The sequence below is a fragment of the Mycetomoellerius zeteki genome, unplaced genomic scaffold (genome assembly GCF_001594055.1).
Source record: "Mycetomoellerius zeteki isolate Tzet28-1 unplaced genomic scaffold, Tzet1.0 scaffold149, whole genome shotgun sequence".
Lineage (NCBI taxonomy): Eukaryota > Metazoa > Arthropoda > Insecta > Hymenoptera > Formicidae > Mycetomoellerius > Mycetomoellerius zeteki.
This window is the reverse complement of record NW_017256436.1, coordinates 1855184-1873407: the sequence shown is the minus strand read 5'-3', so window position 1 is coordinate 1873407 and position 18224 is coordinate 1855184. Positions and strand designations below refer to the sequence as shown.

At 34.1% G+C, this 18224-nt stretch overlaps 4 protein-coding genes across 8 annotated transcripts; 1 reads left to right on the top strand and 3 right to left on the bottom strand.

Moving 5' to 3' along the window:
* The first annotated feature begins 5055 nt into the window (after positions 1–5055).
* Positions 5056–6994, top strand: alc (5'-AMP-activated protein kinase subunit beta-1). The gene is made up of 5 exons (XM_018444381.1): positions 5056–5258; positions 5525–5734; positions 5942–6217; positions 6330–6560; positions 6636–6994. The coding sequence occupies exons 2-5, from the start codon at positions 5540–5542 to the stop codon at positions 6780–6782; spliced, it is 849 nt and encodes a 282-aa protein (XP_018299883.1). The 5' UTR covers positions 5056–5258; positions 5525–5539; the 3' UTR covers positions 6783–6994.
* Positions 6995–7091: 97 nt separating this feature from the next.
* On the bottom strand, positions 7092–9078 carry LOC108720390 (pancreatic triacylglycerol lipase). 3 transcript variants are annotated; one of them, XM_018444378.1, is made up of 5 exons: positions 8763–9078; positions 8268–8420; positions 8013–8161; positions 7757–7933; positions 7092–7688 (listed from the first exon to the last, which is right to left on the bottom strand). In XM_018444378.1, exons 2-5 carry the CDS (start codon positions 8372–8374, stop codon positions 7102–7104), a joined length of 1020 nt encoding a protein of 339 aa, XP_018299880.1. In that variant the 5' UTR covers positions 8375–8420; positions 8763–9078; the 3' UTR covers positions 7092–7101. The 3 variants fall into 3 exon arrangements, with proteins under 3 accessions (XP_018299880.1, XP_018299879.1, XP_018299881.1); XM_018444377.1 differs by lacking the exon at positions 8763–9078 and having other exon boundaries at positions 7092–7346; positions 7413–7688; positions 8268–8610; XM_018444379.1 differs by lacking the exon at positions 8763–9078 and having other exon boundaries at positions 8268–8680.
* A 2713-nt stretch (positions 9079–11791) lies between these two features.
* LOC108720270 (F-box only protein 22) lies at positions 11792–14051 on the bottom strand. Its single transcript, XM_018444167.1, has 5 exons — positions 13747–14051; positions 13293–13465; positions 12749–13067; positions 12213–12634; positions 11792–12128 (listed from the first exon to the last, which is right to left on the bottom strand). Exons 1-5 carry the CDS (start codon positions 13920–13922, stop codon positions 12043–12045), a joined length of 1176 nt encoding a protein of 391 aa, XP_018299669.1. The 5' UTR covers positions 13923–14051; the 3' UTR covers positions 11792–12042.
* A 526-nt stretch (positions 14052–14577) lies between these two features.
* Positions 14578–18023, bottom strand: Tsen54 (tRNA splicing endonuclease subunit 54). 3 transcript variants are annotated; one of them, XM_018444255.1, is made up of 6 exons: positions 17963–18023; positions 17524–17594; positions 16851–17190; positions 15995–16759; positions 14827–15926; positions 14578–14752 (listed from the first exon to the last, which is right to left on the bottom strand). In XM_018444255.1, exons 2-6 carry the CDS (start codon positions 17562–17564, stop codon positions 14611–14613), a joined length of 2388 nt encoding a protein of 795 aa, XP_018299757.1. In that variant the 5' UTR covers positions 17565–17594; positions 17963–18023; the 3' UTR covers positions 14578–14610. The 3 variants fall into 3 exon arrangements, with proteins under 3 accessions (XP_018299757.1, XP_018299756.1, XP_018299758.1); XM_018444254.1 differs by lacking the exon at positions 17963–18023 and adding an exon at positions 17681–17955; XM_018444256.1 differs by lacking the exon at positions 17963–18023 and adding an exon at positions 17705–17955.
* Positions 18024–18224: the final 201 nt, after the last annotated feature.

The window sequence follows — 18224 nt, the reverse complement described above, 5'->3', positions numbered from 1 at the left end:
AAATATAACATAAAATTATTTTTTAAATTTAGACTTCACGACTCACTCTCGAAATAAATGTCTCCTGACAAAATTAATGGTGCGTAATTACTATTACGTTTTTAACAGAATTCTATATATAATCCGAGTTCTTTAAGTAAATACGTCTATCGAGAATCGAGATAAGAATTAATCGTGCAAAGCATACGGAATATGTATAACGAAGACGCAATTGCCAGAAACCATGAACAGATGTTCCCACTTTAGATATCATCCAAACCTTTTACACTAATCTAATCAGCATCATTAAATAAGAAATACATTTAATAATCAATATACACCGCATGCTGCGCTAAATGAAATTCATACTATCTCGATAAGTGAAACGTTAGTGATTTATCGCCACTGGGCAAAAAGCGTCTATCACGTTATCAATGGAATCAAATCTTTTTTTTACATTTCAAATAATCAAATAAAAAAATATCGACACAATAATACAACGCTTTTATGATCCGCGAAGTAGGTATGTGCGAATCAAGCATTTGTGAGGTCGAATCGAATCGAATCGAATCTTTTTGATTCGAAAACAAGTTGAATTTAAATCAAATTTTCCCGGATTTACATTAAAAGCTACTTTAAAAATAGTAAAGGATCTTCAATAATCAGATTTTTTAAATAAACAAGAAAATAAATAATTTTTAATTTACGAAAGTCATATATAAATAAAGCAAATAAGCGATTAATAAGCGATTAATTCGAAATCGAACGACCAATGATTCGAAATTTCAAGCTTATTCGGTTTCGAATCTCTCGAATTCAAAGTACGAATTCACTAATTCGATTCAATTTAATTCGAATTCAAATTATTCGCATATCTCTACAGTGGAGACACAATTTAACGTGATTTACATGATCTATAATAGCAATTTAATTACGATTCGGCATGCGCGTTCTCCACGTAAAAGCAGCTGTACAACTTCGACGTATCTCCTAATTTAAAATGTAACACCGTGCATTTAAAGGTAATTACATCGGAGGCGTGCAGGCGGGGGATACTTTCGCGCGTCGCGTCTATTCCTTTCGCGATTACTACCATCGAAGGGGAAAGGATAAATGAGCAGGTTGCGGTTACTCGAGGTTCGGGGATCGAGTGCTCGATTCGCTTCGGAATCGGCGTACACTGTCCACGTGATATCCGCCGCCCATAAGAAGATCACATTCGCGTTCGCGGGCCCGGCCGCAGGCCGCGCAGGCGGCCGCGGTGAGGTAGCCGCGCAATTTTGCAAAGCACCGTAACCGTAATTACTGTTATTGCAGGATATTTAATACACGGGAGCACGTAAAAAGCCGCGGTCCACCCCTCCGGACCGACCTCGCGGCCGCGTGGAGCGAGTAACACGAGCCACGAGATATAAGCGCTCTCGCGTAGCCGCCGGCTACGAAGGACGAAACATGCCCGGGGTGTGCTTTCGCCTTTATAAATAATAAATTCGCGCAGGAAACGGGCGAAAAAGTTGACGAGAGAGAGAGAGGGGGGGGAGGGGGGAGGTAGGGTAAGAGGAAGAAATAAAATTGAGCGAAGGGGAAGGAGAGAGAAGCGAAGCGGAGGGGGATAGTAAAAATGTGCGACGAAGAAGAGCACGACGGCCGATATATCTACCGGTAACTTTACCATAAACAACATTCCTCACCCTGAAAAACGGATTTCGATAACTTCATAGGGAAACGTGGAAAAAGCGGAGTTCAATTCGGTTCGGTTAAATTTGTCGTGAATGCAAAACAACAGTTTGCAATAATTTTTTCGAAACGAACAATCTCGAGCGATCATCCCAATTTATGTTCGTCAGTTCCCGTCAGTACATTAATTTTTACGGTGCACGCGAAAATACTAACTGTGCTGCGATCTGGTGCCGCAATGGCGACACACTTGCCAAGTACAAGCGACCATCAATGTGATATAGAAAATTTTTAAATATTTAATCTTCTATAATGTCTTTACGTAAAAAAAAAAACCGGACATGATCGCGTCGTAAAACGCGGCGTAAACACGAATAAATAAACAATTAATTATATAATTATACGTAAAATAAGTTTGTACTCACCAGTCGCTGGCGTCGCTGCGCTGCAGTTTCTCTGTATTTTCCCTCGTATTTTCCAGTCATCGTGCTAAAAAAACAGTTATAATAAGTTTGAAGATCGAGCTATTATTTACTTAATTTGATCGACGTAAAACTCATTACAGCGGTTCACTTAATGCTACAAATGCTGCGAAGCATTTAATTGATCAATCGAAAGAAAGAATTTTACTAATTGATCAATCAAAAAATAAGTACTTCAATAAGTTTGTAATACCAAGGATGCGGTCCACTTGGCACTCGCAACGCTCGCGAGCATCACTTGTCTTTGTTTAATAAACAACAAGAATGAATTAATTAATTCTATGAACGTTGCGAGCGCCAAGTGGAACGCCTCTTATAGAAATTTGATACTAGTACTTGCCAATTAATCACTTATTTTAAGTATTTATTATATAATAAAGTATTTATTATATAAAATATTGTTAACAGTACTTTTAATACTCTAAAATAAGTAACTGATTACCCAGTAATAATATTAAATTTCTATAAGGTCAGGTGGATCGTAGCCTACTTTTAAAAACGTTATTCGCTTGTTTGTAACAATAAATATCTCACCTGATACTCCGATATAACATCAACGAATCGAGAATGTAAACATTGGCTGGCGACGTAAAAACTAAAGCTAGATTCCAGTTTATCTTTTCAAAGTTACGAAAACAAGCACTCGCCCGCGGTCACGAAAACGGCACGCATCGGTACGGCACATACGGTCGCAATTATATACAAGAATACGACAGTTGCTCGGTACTTCGGCGCTTTCGACATTTTGTTTAGCGCTACATAACTAGAACGACGCGACGCGGTAATCGCAATCGCGTACGCGAATGAAAACGTCACGACGATCGGTTTAGTACTTCATGTTTCTGGTAGCTCTTTGTTTACAAGCTCGACATTCATTCAAACACGTAATTCACGACGAGGAAAGGACATGGGGACACTTCTCGCGCCGATGACGAATTATTGCGACGCTGCGTGGAAACTATTATGGCCGCGCATGCGCATCCACGTTTGTCGTTCGCGATAGTCTTGTTTACGAAAAGTTTGACCGGTAATTTCTCGATGCTGTTTTATGGCGAGGCTCGATCGCGATTGTCGAACCGATACGACGTACGATCGCGCGGGTCCATTTGGTGTTTCCGGCACTGTATGGACGCGAAACTCACACTCGGCGATACGAAAAATGAGAAAATCACGAGGAGCGCGACGCAATGCGACCACACGATCGCCGCGGCGCGAATCTGTCATGGCGACTGCGCATGCGCGCGAAATCTTAATATTATAATTAACGATTTGATGCCTTTTTCTTGCTCTCAATAGTTGCTTTCTATTATTTCACACAAGTGACACAAGTCTAAAATTATGTGAGTATTTTATACTCAGATAATGATGGCATTGCTTATAATTGCTTACTTTGGTGACAAAATGTCGCACAACTTAGAATTCTTAATTTTCCAGAAAAATAAAATCGAAGAAAAAATTTTGGGTTTCTTCCAGTTTTTTCTGAAGAACACGGAAAAATTTTTTAAACACTCTTTTAAAGTGTTCTTAATTTTCTGGAAAAGTAAAATCGAGGAAAAATCTAAATTTTTTCCATTTTTTCCAAAAAAATATTCTTTTAATAGGTTCTTTTTCGCCTATATTTGAATTTAATGATAAAATGTTGCTTTAAATTATTTTAAAAAATTATTCTATTTAAAAAAATAGAAGATTCGTCTCAATTTCAAATACAGTGATACGATTGATACGAATTATGAATACGAATTATCAATACGAAAGAATACGAAGATATGAAACGAATGATTGATATGATTACAATATTTACGAACATACTAAACTTTGTCGTACAGCACAGCAATACGTCCCAGACAGCACAGAATATTTATAATTATTATAATGTCTCATTAAGTATTTTCATAACATTTACTGTAACATTCATAATAAATATTTCATAATATTTATAATAAATATTTATGATCTGTGCAATCTAAGATCACAAAAAATATTTACAAGATATTTAAAATAAATCTTATAAATATTTATAAATATTTTGTAAATATTTTGTAAATATTGTGTGCTGTCTGGGTATGTAATAACAATAACATCCTTATAAGAAAATTCTTTTTCCATACTCTGGCATTAAACTTTTTATACGGTTTATCAATCCTCTTTTTCTTTTCATATTGGAAAGAAACTGCCAAAAGGATAAATATTTTCGTGCAGAAAAGGTTCAGTTCTGGAATATAAAAAAAAGAGCAAACTTAAGATCTATTCTCCTTGCTTACACTTTTTTGCACTCAATGTCTTCGCTCTCTCTCTGTTTTCAACACTCGATGTTAAAGAAAAAAAGGCTGGAAAAATATGGCAAAGAAAAAAACCGAAAAAAATCTGATTTTTTCTCAAATTTTCCGAGAATTTATTCGGATTAAGAACACTACAAGTGAGAATTATTATTTAAGTTTTGATATAAATGGAAAGAGCAACTGCAAAGCAGTTATTTTATTGTCAATATATGAAATATTTTGTATTATATAAGTGCAAATAAATTTTGAGCAGATGTACCTTTTCCAAACGATAAACATTATCAGATTTTGTTCCGCCTCGCGATATATTGATTGTAAATTTATTTTCTATCGCCACTAACCGATTGCATTATCGAGAGATTGCGTGGTAAAAATGGAACCAATTTTATCGACTTACGATATCAATATCTGATGCTGTCGGTAATGCGAATTTCTGCAGTATCTTATTGCTACATGTCGATATATTAGATTTGTTCGCGTCTCATGCTCCAACATGTTCCAATATGCTCCTATTGTAGCTCTTACTCACTCCAATGCGCTTGATAGAGTGAGTAGGAACTATGATGGAGCATGTTGGAGCATATTGGAGCTTGCGACGCGATAAACCTACTGAGTAATTATTTTAAGTGATAAAAAGTCTTGTGACATGATAGGCGTGTTGTATGCATCTACAATAAAAATGTTGTAATCCTCGTTTCTCACAAATGATATAAACATCATCAGTAATATAAGAATAGAATCACACTGGAATCTTTTCGAGATCAAAGGACCGACCTAGCTTTAACGTCACCAGGGAATGTTTACATTCTCGATTCGTCGTTGATGTATATCCGAGCATCAGGTGAGATTGTTGCAAACAAGTGAATAACATCGTTGCACGTAATAAATTTTACATCGATCAAAATAAGTAATATCCGAACTTTCAAACTGTTTTATTACAATCTTTTTTTATTGCTTTTTGAAAAGGATAATGATGTTAAATAATCTCACGTTAACCTACGAAATAGTCATCATATTTATATTACTGCGTAATAATTAATTAGCTTGCTTTAAAATTGTTTGTGCAAAGAAAAAAGTAAAATATCATATCTTTTTGCACTTGTCAAGAATTTAAGTGCAATAATGGGTAATGCGGGAAGTAATCAGCCTGTCGGTCATCATCATGGCACTGCAGCAAACAGAGAGCACCGACATAGCAAAGATCATCCTCCACCCTCTCCAGGAAAGGAAGGCCAGGCGTTTGTCTTCGACAAAAAACCCAGCCAGAAGCTTGTATTTCAGTCCTCCCACGAAGACGAAGAACCATACTTTGCAAAAGTAATATTGAGAGATATCCCAAGCAGAACAACAAGTCATTATGATATCAAAATGATGTCAAAATGACTCTAAAATGGTCATTAAGTCATTTTTTAATCATTTCTGATTCATTTTGACATTATCGTGACTTGTTATTCTGCTTGAGATCAAAGTAACGTTTACATACATGTAAAAATATTACATTGTTATTTTATTGGATATGAATAGACTGGTCAACAGGATGGAGAAGACTTTGGATCGCAGCGTCCGAGGTCTAACACGGTGTCCGAGGGTACAAAAGTTGCAGACAATAAGGTGTTACCGACTGTTTTCAAGTGGGAAGGAGGTGGAAAGCAGGTATATATTAGTGGGACATTTACTGGATGGAAAACATTACCGATGGTAAAGAGCCATGGAGATTTTGTTACAATAATTGATCTACCAGAAGGAGAACACCAGTATAAATTTTTTGTTGATGGAGAATGGAGACACGATCCTGGACTGGTGAGTATTACATTTCTTTTAACAGCTTTATGTACATTATTTACAACGTATCTGTACTTCGTATGTTATGTGCTGCATATTAAATTCAGAGATTGTTGTTTTAATGTTATAGAAAATTGTAGACAATGGCATGGGTTCCAAGAACAATTTAGTTTCTGTAAGGAAGTCTGACTTTGAAGTATTTCAAGCTCTGGCAAAAGACAGCGAAGGTGTTACTAGTAGCACTCAAATGGAGTATGGACAAGAAATACCACCGCACAAACCTTGGGAAAAAATAACTGGGCCACCTATTTTACCGCCGCATCTACTACAAGTTATCCTTAACAAGGATACGCCATTATCCGTAAGTTAAGTAATAAATATTTCGACGAAAATTCAATGAGACTTTTTTTGCCATCACGTACTATTTTTTTTCCAGTGTGAGCCTACTCTTCTACCTGAACCAAATCATGTCATGCTGAACCATCTTTACGCTTTGAGCATTAAAGACAGCGTGATGGTCCTATCAGCCACACATCGTTATCGCAAAAAATATGTTACAACTTTGCTTTACAAACCGATTTAAATGTCAAGTCATTCCCGTGTTGGTGCTGTACATTTTTTAATTATCCCGAAATAACACAGGTGCCCAAGTGACGCCATATTAATGCGTAAGATTTTTATGAGCTTTGAAACAATGTAGAAGATTATAATATCTAGAAATGGTTGGTTCGTCGCTATGTTTATTATATCTCAATCATGTGTATAATAATGTAATTATTATTTATTAAAGCCAGATATTTTATATTTGCTATTTTCGCTATTATCAACAAATGGAATCCAAGATAACAGGAATTATTTCGAAATATGTATCTTGAAAGAATATGATTGCTTGTATATAATTTTCATTTAGACACATTATTGTTGGTTACTTCTGATACATGCGCGTAAGGCGGATCCGATCTTGTTCTAAGAAAATATAGACCCTCGGCAGTATGTTCAACATGCTCTCCCATGAGCACTACTTGCGAATTGTTACATTTGCCGCTTAAGTATGAATTCCAGTTGTCGCATTTCTTAGCCGGTAGTCCTGTTTTCGAATTTATACTTTCCACAAAGTATGCATGTGACCGCCCATGACTGCAAGCCTCTGAAATAAATGGAAAGAATAGGATGTTTCTGTTACAAAGATCTACTAACAATGGAAATACTTTACCCATTAACTCAGGAACGCAGCAGCATCCGGGCTGAATCGCCGTACCGGCATTTGGATAAAAGTCTGCTTTTCCAAGTGGTTGAAGAAAGCCTAACACACCGCCGCAGGAATGTATGACGTCGACGAATACTGCATCTGTGGGATCCAAGCGAGTTTTCTCGGAGGCAAATATGTGGAATCCCGGCAACGCTGGATCCAAACCTGTTACTCTACTCAATTTCCCGGAAGTCGTCGCACCGCCCGCATTCCCAGCCACGTGTGCACCAAGGGAATGACCTTGTAGATTAACGACCAATGAAATTGCGATTATAAATAATAATATTGTATTATACGAGACAGTATACCGATAAAGTGAACGTCTTCCGTTTTCAGTCCAGTCTCTCTCACTAAGAAGTCTATGAAGTTAGCGGCATCAGTCCCGACACTTGCGGTGTTATGCATCGGTCCCAAATAAAATGTGCTCGCAGCCAACGGTTCCCAGTCCACAAGGATGACATTGTAATCGCCGTGAGTGAGAAAAGCTGCTCAAAAGAGTGCAAATTATCCATTTTGTTAATGAATTAAAACCGAACTCGCAAATCAATCAGAAAAACAAGCTACCTTCTTTCATGTTGAGAAGATTGGTACTCATGGCGCTCGACTTCCATCCGTGTGTTATGAATTTCGTTTTTCGCGAGGGTTTGAAATCGGAACCAGCAAGATTCGAGGTGTCATTTAGAGTCAGCCGTATGCCTTTTTCCGGATTAGATCTTAAGAATATTACGGAAACCATGATTAAATGAATAATGAAGAATATTGAGACATGATAGCATTTTGCTATAAATAATATACACATTAGGACTTGTGATTGGATACCGAGTGTAAATTATGTAAGCTATTTCTGAGTCTCCTAATACGCCTCTCCTTTCGTTGTCTTGGACCTTTAACACTGCTACTTGAGGCCGTCCATTGCCATCAGGCATAAAAATCCAATCCTCTCCGTAGCCATCGTATCTTTGGCGCAAACCGCTGTCCCATTGTTGCGAATAAACAGAATATCGCAATATAACAAGAATAAAGATTTGTTTTGACACTAGATTCGGTAACATCTTATTGATACTTAATATCGTTATGAGCAAGAAATTGATTGCGAGTCGTGCAATCCTCGCATTAAAACTATGAACAATGGTCACAGCAATTAAATCACTGATGCCACAAAACGGAGACTCCTTTTTAAATCCTGGCGGTATCACGATAAGACGCTGGTACCCTTTCGTTTGGCCTAGTTTTTTCTTGTTTTATCTCGCATGTTGTATCGCAAGCACGGAAGTACTATCAAAAGGGGGATTATAATTACATTCAAAAGGGTACAGGTTTGTACTGAACCAAATAATGTGCAATCTCGTGCATGCATATCGCGGGCGACGTTGAAATCAGCGTCAAAACAGGCTAGTTAACCGATAATTTTACAAACGTCGTAAAGTAACTTAGTATTGCAAATTATTTGCATTACTTTTCTGATACGTGTGTTTTAAACAATGCTGATCACACTGAATAGATGATCGCTTAATACAATTCGCATTATTCAAAACAAATACTGCAGAAGTAATAAATGTAAAGGGATAAAGAAATTTAAAAAAGGTATATACAGAGAGTGTCTCACAACCACAATACTTTCACAAAGCGTATTCTAAAGATAAAATAGAGCAAAAAATCCTAACAGGAAAATGTCGAGGTCACAATCATTTTTTAATTATAACCGATCAAACAGCCAGTGTATATCGCGAAGAGTCCGCGTGCTCAGCTCGTAGTTATTCGCACGTCGATTTGATACTGCATTCACAGTTAATATTGAATTTTTTTTATTGCACAAATAAATATTATGATAAGATATATAATTTCAACAAATCAAGATTTGCAATTTAACAGAAATTTAAATTGTTGAAAAAAATATAGGTCATTTAATCTTACTTTTTTGATTTATTAATACACGATTACACGATAATTAGTTAATACACGATTTTATTCATCTTGAGACAAAAAATGTTAAAGAAGCAATAAATTAAATTTTAGAATTATTTCTTATGTTGTTTCTCAAGTGTGAAACTTTTGTGTTGGATTTAATTTTAATCATAATAATTGCTAATACTGTTACTGCTAATAATCAGTTGTGCAATAAAAAAATTCAACTGTGAATGCAGTATCAGGTCGATGTGCGCGTAATTACGAGCGCGGACTCTACTAGTAGTACATGATATTACTGGCAAATGATCAAACTAGAGTATAAGAATCCTATTAATACTCAAAGTGAGATAACGCAAATAATACATTAATATGTCCTTTCCAAATAAATTTATTTCAAATGACTGTGCACCGATAACTTTTGGACTTTCAACACAATCAACCTGAAACAACAATAATCCCCCCCTAAATTAAATTAGAAAATATGCAAAGAACTTATTGCGAAAAATATAATTTCGACCAGATATCGAAACTGGATCTCTCACTTTTCGGGCGGGCGTCCTCAGGTTAGACAACCATGACTATGAACGGTTGTAATTCAAAAATTATTGTGGCCTTGACATTTTTGTAATAGGATTTTTTATTTTACTTTATCCCCCCTCTCCTCAGACTTTATCTTATACTATGAAAGTATTATACAATGGTTGTGAGACACTATAATACAAACATAATAATATATTCCCATAAGCTACAACTTGTTTCCTTATTTTTCGTATATTTTAGGACTGGTACAAAATACACTTCATAGATTACATAAAAAAATTTCAAAACGTTACCCATAAGTAAGTATTAAAACAGTATTATATGAATAATCTATTCTATAAATAGAAGATTCAGATCTCTCAGATTCACGTTCTTTTTTAATGTTTTCTGAAATGAAAAAAACTATATTTAGACTTATCAGGAGATTATATTTTCATTATGAAAGAGTGAAAGAGACTACTTACTTTCTTTATTTACTTCACTAACGGTAGTAGGTTTTTCAAACTCGTTGATTTCAACAGAACAACCTATATAAGGTATTTTGGGGAATAATCTTTCAAATATCATTGATTCTACAGTAGTTGTATTATATACAGTTCTACGATTCGTGCATATGAACATAAATCCTATATATATTTCTTTAATTTCACTTCATCTTTAAATAACTTTAGTTTTGCTTCGATTCGCTTCTCAGTAATACAGTCCTCTTTTAAAATCGTGGACCACGTCTGTATAGAACCAGTAATCAGGATACCAAATGGGATACAAATCGACTTTCATTCATTATTCTGTTTTGTCTTTTATATTTTAAACTATTACTAACATGTATACGTGATATGAATTTAATGTGTGATAAAAGACTGCATACAGAAACTATCTCATTTCCTTTGCTAAAAAAAAAAATAAACATGTGTTAGCAAGTTAAAAATTGTTGTACAATATAGTTTAACATATCTAAATAGTAAATTCTGATATGTACTGCTGCTTGAATTAAATATACATTATACCTTTTTCGTATAACTGATTGCCAACGACATCCTTTTTCATAGGTCCATATATTACAGAATATCAAAAAACATGTAGACGTTTCATGACTTGGCATAGATTTATGATTAACAATTGTACTTATCACCTCCCGATATACGGCTGTTTTCCTTATGGAATGAAGTGATTTCAATTTAAACGATTTTATTCTAACGTTTGAGATTTGTGGCAAAAATGTGTATACTATATTTGGAAAATGATTTGGATAATGACACATCTCTTAATCCAAAATAGTAAATACACTATATGACATTATAGTCTCACAGTGTTTGGATAGCAAAGTCTTTATGCATTCTTAAACAAACAAAAAATTGATTTTAACAATTCCAGATTATTCTATAACTTACAGGGAAAAATAAATAAAAGAACTAGTATCAAGAAGTATTAAAATAAAATATTTACTTGCTACTTGTTGATAAGGTTTCCTATTTATGTAATTACTTATTTGTAACACAAGTGAATATAAAAATTACGTATTAATATAGAGTGCCTTCTATTTAGTAACATAAGTGTCACAAGTCGACACAAGTATGATTACTCATGGAATGCAAAGAAAGATAGAATGATATTTACGTCAATTTGTGTCACTAAATGGAAGGCACATATATGTACGAGCAAGTTGTGTTACTAAAATCCTAATTTTTAAACATCAACAATTTTTACGATCTTCTGTATGCTATACATATTGCACTAAATGCAATATAGGATAAATAAATCGACAAAGGTTGTTATTTCTATAATTCTTGCTACATCTTCCATATGTTATCTAGGAAGAAACACGAAAAAATAAAAAATAAAAACATAGTACGAATATATAATAATATATTATCATAAATCATAACTTGTTTCTCTTCGGTAACATCATTTTAGGACTCGTATAAAATACACGTTCGCAAATTACATCTAAAAATAAAGTACAAATCTCTATATTCAGATTTATTGCTTCATTAAACTGCATATTTTGTTCTGTGAATATCGGAGCACCATTGTTTTCATGTCTCTTAACAAAAAAATCGATAAATACAAGACCTAAATCTAGTAATGCACGAGTGATAAAATATGTTGTAGAACATAGCACTCATACATGTCTTTTTTCAAAACATCAACCATATGTAAGTATCAAAAATGCGGTAGAGAATTCATTAGACCAAGATTTCGATCTCTTGCACTTACATTCCTCGATGTTTTCTAAAACCAAAAAAAAAACCTATATATATTGACTTATTTTCACTAAGAAGACATTTTCATTAAGAAAGAAAAGAAATTACTTACTTTCTTTATTTACTTTATCAATGACAGTGGATTTTCCAAATTCGCCATAACCAAAGCAACCTACTAAGGGTACTTTGGGGAATAATCTTTTAAATATTGCTGATTCTACATTAGTTTCGTTATACATTTCGTTTCCACGAGCTATGCACATGAACATAAATCCTATGGAATGTTTCTTTAACTTGACTTCATTCTTAAATAACTTTAGTTTTGCTTCTGCTTGCTCCTTTGTACGATTTTGTAAAATAATAGACCATGTCTGTATAGAACCAGTAATCAGAACAGCAATACAATATGGTATATCCATTCTATGAATTAATCTATGTCTTGTTTGTCTTTTGCACAACCTTTCATTTTGTATACGTTGTGCATAAAGATCTTCCAACACACCACCCCATACAGAAATTATTTCATTTTCTTTGCTGAATATATGCAAAAAGAAATAAATATGTATTATCAGGTATCAGCCATCGTTATATAACAGTTGGACATAATAATTACTTGGATATATGTATTGCTTGGAATATAAATTATACCTTTTTTGTACAGCTCTGGCCCAACGTTTTGCTATTGTACGACCTTCCAAATTACAGAATAACATAAAACAGGTTTCGTGATTCGACACTGATGCTTCATGATTAATAATTGTGTTCATTATCTCCCGATATTCGGCTGATTCCTGTATACTATTATGTTCTGCTACTTTAAATGATTTTATTCTCACATTTGGAATTTGTGGCAAAAACGCACATACCATAAATGGAAATGGATCTTCCATCTCTCTATCCATAATGATACCTCTACTATATAATATTATAGTCTCACAATGTTCAGGTAGCAAAGCCTCTATGCGCTCTTAAACAAAAACAAAAAATTGATTTTAACAATCCTAGATTATTCTATGACTTTGGAAAAAATAAATAAAAGGAATAGTATTAAAATGGTATTAAAATAATCAAAAAGTAGTTAGTCATAATTTAAAATAAAATATTTATTAGCTACCTATTGAGATAAAGTCTTTTTATTCCTCTAATTATTTATTTGTAATCTAAGAGAATATAAAAAATATTAAATATATACCTTCTACATCGCGTGGTGTATTTTCAGGAATAAAAAAGAAACCAGCTGATGGTTTAACTCTTAGATTTTCGACACTTAAAAAATCTACAAACAACTGTTCTGGTTCGTAAAGTTGTATAAAGCAACAAGGACCTCTAGTCCATTTCTCATTATTTACGGCTTCTAACCAGGATCTGAAAAGAATAATTTTATGCTTGAATTTTCATGCTGCGTTCAGCTAATAATGTATGTACTTTTCATTTGCAGTACAATGATGTGAAATATATATCAATAATTTTATCACAATTAAACATTTAAAGACACAACATGTTTACGTAAACAAAATGTAAGTCAAATTTTGTTTGTATCCATTCGCGTGCATGTGATACAGAAATTATAACCATTCTACTTGTATTAAATATAAGTGTTTAGGATTACATCAAACAAGAATTATTAATGCATCATCAATATGTACCTGCAAACCTTCGCAGCGTTTGCTAGGTCTCTGGCATTTAAATATTGAAAGACAATTCTCAAAATATCGTAGGTTAGATAAGTACTGGGATCCAATATATTTTCATTGCTTTGCGTTGCACTATCGGATGCATTAGGTTTTTCCTTCCGAGCTTTCTTTCGTACTGGATCCTCCATTAATCTTTTTCAATTTAAACCAGCCGTTTGTTAAAATATCACAGCAAAATAACACAATGCAATACCACCGTGAAAATAGTACAAGAGCGCAAATCGCAACGCGCACCGTAAACACAGTAGATATGTGTGTCGTGCGTCATGTGCGTATATATCCATATATATAAAATTAAATGATTGGAGGGCACCTATCAACAAGACAAGTCGAAATGGATTCCGAATTTCGATTGGCGTTTTCCCTAGAAAACACATGGCTGCGCTCAGCAGAGAAAACTAATCAGCTAGCGCTTAGTGATTCTTTAATATGATTGGTTCCTACACTTAAGATCCAGTGAAGAACTAAAAGAAAGAACCAATCATATAAAGAATCACTAAGAGCTGATTAGTTTTTTCTGCTGAACGCAGCAAATAACAATGTGTTACATATATATATATATATACATATACATTGTTTTTATTATCCTAATATATACATACAATATTCTCGATCCAAGTTCTTACAGTATTTATTTTGATCGATTTATTTTATTGAAATTAAAGAAAGTATTACACGCATCTTTTATAAGTATATAAAAATTTATTAAGATAACAAAAAAATTTATAATTCTTACAAGATAATCTTTAACATAGATATATTACACATCATTTGCATCAAAATAATTTTAACCAATTAAATGTACCTGAATAAGAATTAAATTATGTTTGGCATTGTTATAATACCCGGTTGAATGTATGATATCGACATTGACACATATGCTAATACTATTTGAGAACCTTTCGCATCCTGTTGTAAGCGATTTAACTCAACAGGTTGTAGGATCGAATCTTCTTTTCTGCAATTTTTTGGGAATTATTAAACGTTAATATCTTTTGTACAGAAATACTTTTTTTAATTACCAGATAATACCTTATCACTACCAGGCTGTACAATGGTTGACCAGGATTTGCCTTTTTATAATGATGTGTACAAGAATATACATTATATGATATCTTATATTTGCTCTTTTTCCTTCTAACAGTTCTTTCTGGTGCTGATTTGATTATAGCGAGTTTATTGAAAATTTCTGTCATTGAGGATACGTTCCTCGGACTGACTAAAGGATTGAGAAATTTTACGACTTGCACTTCGGTGCAATCTTCCTCACTTTCGTTCTTGTTTTTACAATCTTCATCGTCGATTGTAATGGTTTTTTCTTCAAACCACCTTTTCTTCAATTCCGTCCATGAACTAGCTCCTAAACGTGTCGTAAAGGAAGGTCGATTAATAATCTCGTGACCGACTAGACTATTGGTATCATCGTGTCGTCGCCTTGCAACAGGATGTGTACTGCTGTGCATCGACGCGTTTTCCATCATTCTCCGCTGACAAAATCTTTGTTGCCATAAAATATTTTGATAAAAATTGTGTCGGAGTTGGTTCTCCGTAAAAAAATGTCTTGTTCGATATCCTTCTATGATAGGTATCATGAAATTGTTCATCTGTATGGTGTAACTTCTTTGCTGAACAGTGTTCCCATGGTTGCCAAAGGCGACAAATAAATTTTGAAATACATTCTGCGTGACTCTATTCTGCAAATAAACGTCTGGAAAGTAATTGAACGGAAATCTATATGCGTAAGGCAAGCTAATATTCGTTCCATGCATTTGGTCTACAGAATAAAAAGATCGCGATGGACTGCGTAAGAGAGAACGTTGATTTTGAAAGAAAGCGTTTCTGTTATTAACGGCAAGAGGACTCCTAGAGTGAGACGCGTTTTGTCTCGCGTTAGTTCTATCATTTTTGCAATTCTGTCGCGCTCGTTTGTCGTTTTCCTGCATATTTAAAATCATCGTCCGATTGTATTGGTATGTGCTCCTCTGAGGCCTTATATTGTGCGGTATATATCGCCTGGAAACTTTCTCGTTAATTTCCGATTGGAAGGCAATATTTGGTAGCAGATTTAACATTTCCATTCTTGTCATACAACGTGGTAATTCCTGAACTTCATCATCAGATAACTCAATCACCTAATTAAAAAGAGAAAAAATTATTTTTGACAAATGCTTTGTACTATGTATATTTGAGAGTATCTTACCTCATGCTTTGACTTTTTTATATGTAACTCATCAATTTGCGAAACTATCTTCCGCTTCTCTGAATATTTGGAATTTTCACTGGTGTCAGAATCGATTATAGAAATTTCTGGAAATGATACTTTATCGTTTCGTTTAGGCAACTGCTTTACATTACGTTGAATGCGAGCACCCGGCCATGATACTTTACACGATGTGTCTCTGAGAATTTTGATATTGCCTAACAAAGTTTCATCGGAAATTATTTCTGGTTTAGAATGTCGATTTTTTTCTTCGCTGTTTACAGCCTTTTCAGTCACATTATTTTCTATTACTCGGGAAGTAGCTGGCTCATTTTCATGTTTCATTATATTACATACAACTTGGTCTACTAGATCAAATACTACTTGTTTTACAAATTCTTGTATCGTAGTCTTTTCATGGTCTTCCACATTAAGACTAACAGATTTATCCGATGTTTCCGGCATATCGTTCGTTAAAGTTAGTTTTGATTTCTTTATACTTTGCTTATTCTGTGGTTGGTTATCAGACATTCTCAATCCGTTCTCAGGATCAACAATAATTTTCCGTTTAACAGGAATAAGCTCATCCAATCTGTTGCACTTATCTGACTCTTCATAAAAGTAGCGCTGTATACGGTAGCCATAACGTGTTAATTGACTATAAACCCTATATTCTTCCAGGGTACATACTGAGTCATCAATCAAGATTGCATATGCTTGCTGAATTGAGCATGATAATCCATTCCAAATGAGTTCAAGGCAATTCTATAACACATACAAGAGAATACATTAAATAAATATGATGTAATAATTGAAGCATTATTAAAAAATAATATACAAATTATAGAAAACATACTGTTTCTATGAGAAATAACGCTTCTTCTGGTAACAAGTATAAGGAACCGTTTTTCTCCAGACCAAAATTGCTCCAGTCTTGACCAGATCTTTTAGTAACAAGAGCTCGCTTTTGGGATGATAGCCACTCGGCACTAGCTAATTCTGAGATACGTTCGACTCTCTCGACATTTAACAAATCTTTACGTTTTTTAAGTCCTTTCTCAATCTGAACATTTTGAAGCCAAGAGTTATCAGGTTCAAAATGCTTCTTTCCACTTTTCGGCAAAGTCTTTAAAGACCTCTCCCATTCCTCCAGTAAGCAAGTACTGATACCCTTATTGCACAACAATTCTTTGGCCCTGTTTGTAAAGAATCAATTTTTATTTAATTAATTAACTGTATCATTTAACGCATGCATTATTAATTATAATTTTCGATGAAACAAACAACGTAATTTTACGTCCATCAAGATTTAAATTCAAGATTTATTTAGGATAAAATAAATTTTAATTTTTTTAACGGTTCTTAAAATTAAAATTTGAAAAAAAAAGAATAACAAACATATGAAGAATAATAAGTAGAATAACACGACTTCTTTACATTTGGGCAATGCCAATTAAATCTAATAACTCTGGTTAATTATTTTGATGACAAACTATTGTAAAAAAAAAAGGTTACAAATTGTTACTTACGTCAGCGTGTTGCACGGTAATTTTTCAGATGGATCATCCATCACGAGAAACGAATATCCATCCACAAATATCTATGGGAAACAATGCTACAGAAAGTATGAAACGTAGTTCAAAATACGCATATTAAAATTTCTCAATATTATTTAAAATTGTATACTGTGCTTAAATAACAGGTATCTACACCGGCAAAAGATGAATCGTGGCAGATTACAGTATTCGACGAGATCGATTCGCGTTATCTTATATACACACAGACAGTACATCAGACACAATGTATCAATTGTCTGATACAATGAATCTCAATGTTTGTTCTTTGCAATTGTCTACTCTTTTCTCTTTCCAAGTACCCTGTTCTCTTTCTAATATCTATCTGTATATTTGTTATTTTTTGGTGCAAAGAAGTAGAAAGTAGAATATAATGCAGCTTTAAAGAACACACCTTAAGTTATGTTTGCAATTCCCATCTTTTCTCTCTTTTCGGGAGCTTTCCAACAAGCGACACTGTGTTATACAGGTTGTATGTACTAACAATGAGTCGCTTGTTGGAAAATACCCCTTTTCAGCTGAACTTCTTGCACGATTCATCTTTTCTCTTTTTCTCTTCAACGTGAAGAGAAAAGGAAGAAAGATGAACCGTGCAAAAACTTCAGCTAAAAAGAACAGACATCTGTTGTCTCTTGCAGCTCCCTTTAACGCCCAAT

Excerpts from the sequence above, each read along its gene's own strand:
- alc (XM_018444381.1), top strand. The coding sequence starts at position 5,540 with ATGGGTAATGCGGGAAGTAATCAGCCTGTCGGTCATCATCATGGCACT. Across the intron at positions 5,735-5,941 it reads AAGAACCATACTTTGCAAAA|ACTGGTCAACAGGATGGAGA; the intron begins GTAATATTGAGA and ends GGATATGAATAG. Across the intron at positions 6,561-6,635 it reads ACAAGGATACGCCATTATCC|TGTGAGCCTACTCTTCTACC; the intron begins GTAAGTTAAGTA and ends TTTTTTTTCCAG.
- LOC108720270 (XM_018444167.1), bottom strand. The coding sequence starts at position 13,922 with ATGGAGGATCCAGTACGAAAGAAAGCTCGGAAGGAAAAACCTAATGCA. Across the intron at positions 13,466-13,746 it reads AACGCTGCGAAGGTTTGCAG|ATCCTGGTTAGAAGCCGTAA; the intron begins GTACATATTGAT and ends TATTCTTTTCAG. Across the intron at positions 13,068-13,292 it reads TACACCACGCGATGTAGAAG|AGCGCATAGAGGCTTTGCTA; the intron begins GTATATATTTAA and ends TTTTTGTTTAAG.
- LOC108720390 (XM_018444379.1), bottom strand. The coding sequence starts at position 8,500 with ATGTTACCGAATCTAGTGTCAAAACAAATCTTTATTCTTGTTATATTG. Across the intron at positions 8,162-8,267 it reads GCTTACATAATTTACACTCG|ATCTAATCCGGAAAAAGGCA; the intron begins GTATCCAATCAC and ends AATATTCTTAAG. Across the intron at positions 7,689-7,756 it reads GGAAGACGTTCACTTTATCG|GTCATTCCCTTGGTGCACAC; the intron begins GTATACTGTCTC and ends TTAATCTACAAG.
- Tsen54 (XM_018444255.1), bottom strand. The coding sequence starts at position 17,564 with ATGGATGATCCATCTGAAAAATTACCGTGCAACACGCTGAC. Across the intron at positions 17,191-17,523 it reads TTACCGTGCAACACGCTGAC|GGCCAAAGAATTGTTGTGCA; the intron begins GTAAGTAACAAT and ends CTTTACAAACAG. Across the intron at positions 14,753-14,826 it reads TACAGCCTGGTAGTGATAAG|AAAAGAAGATTCGATCCTAC; the intron begins GTATTATCTGGT and ends AAAAAATTGCAG.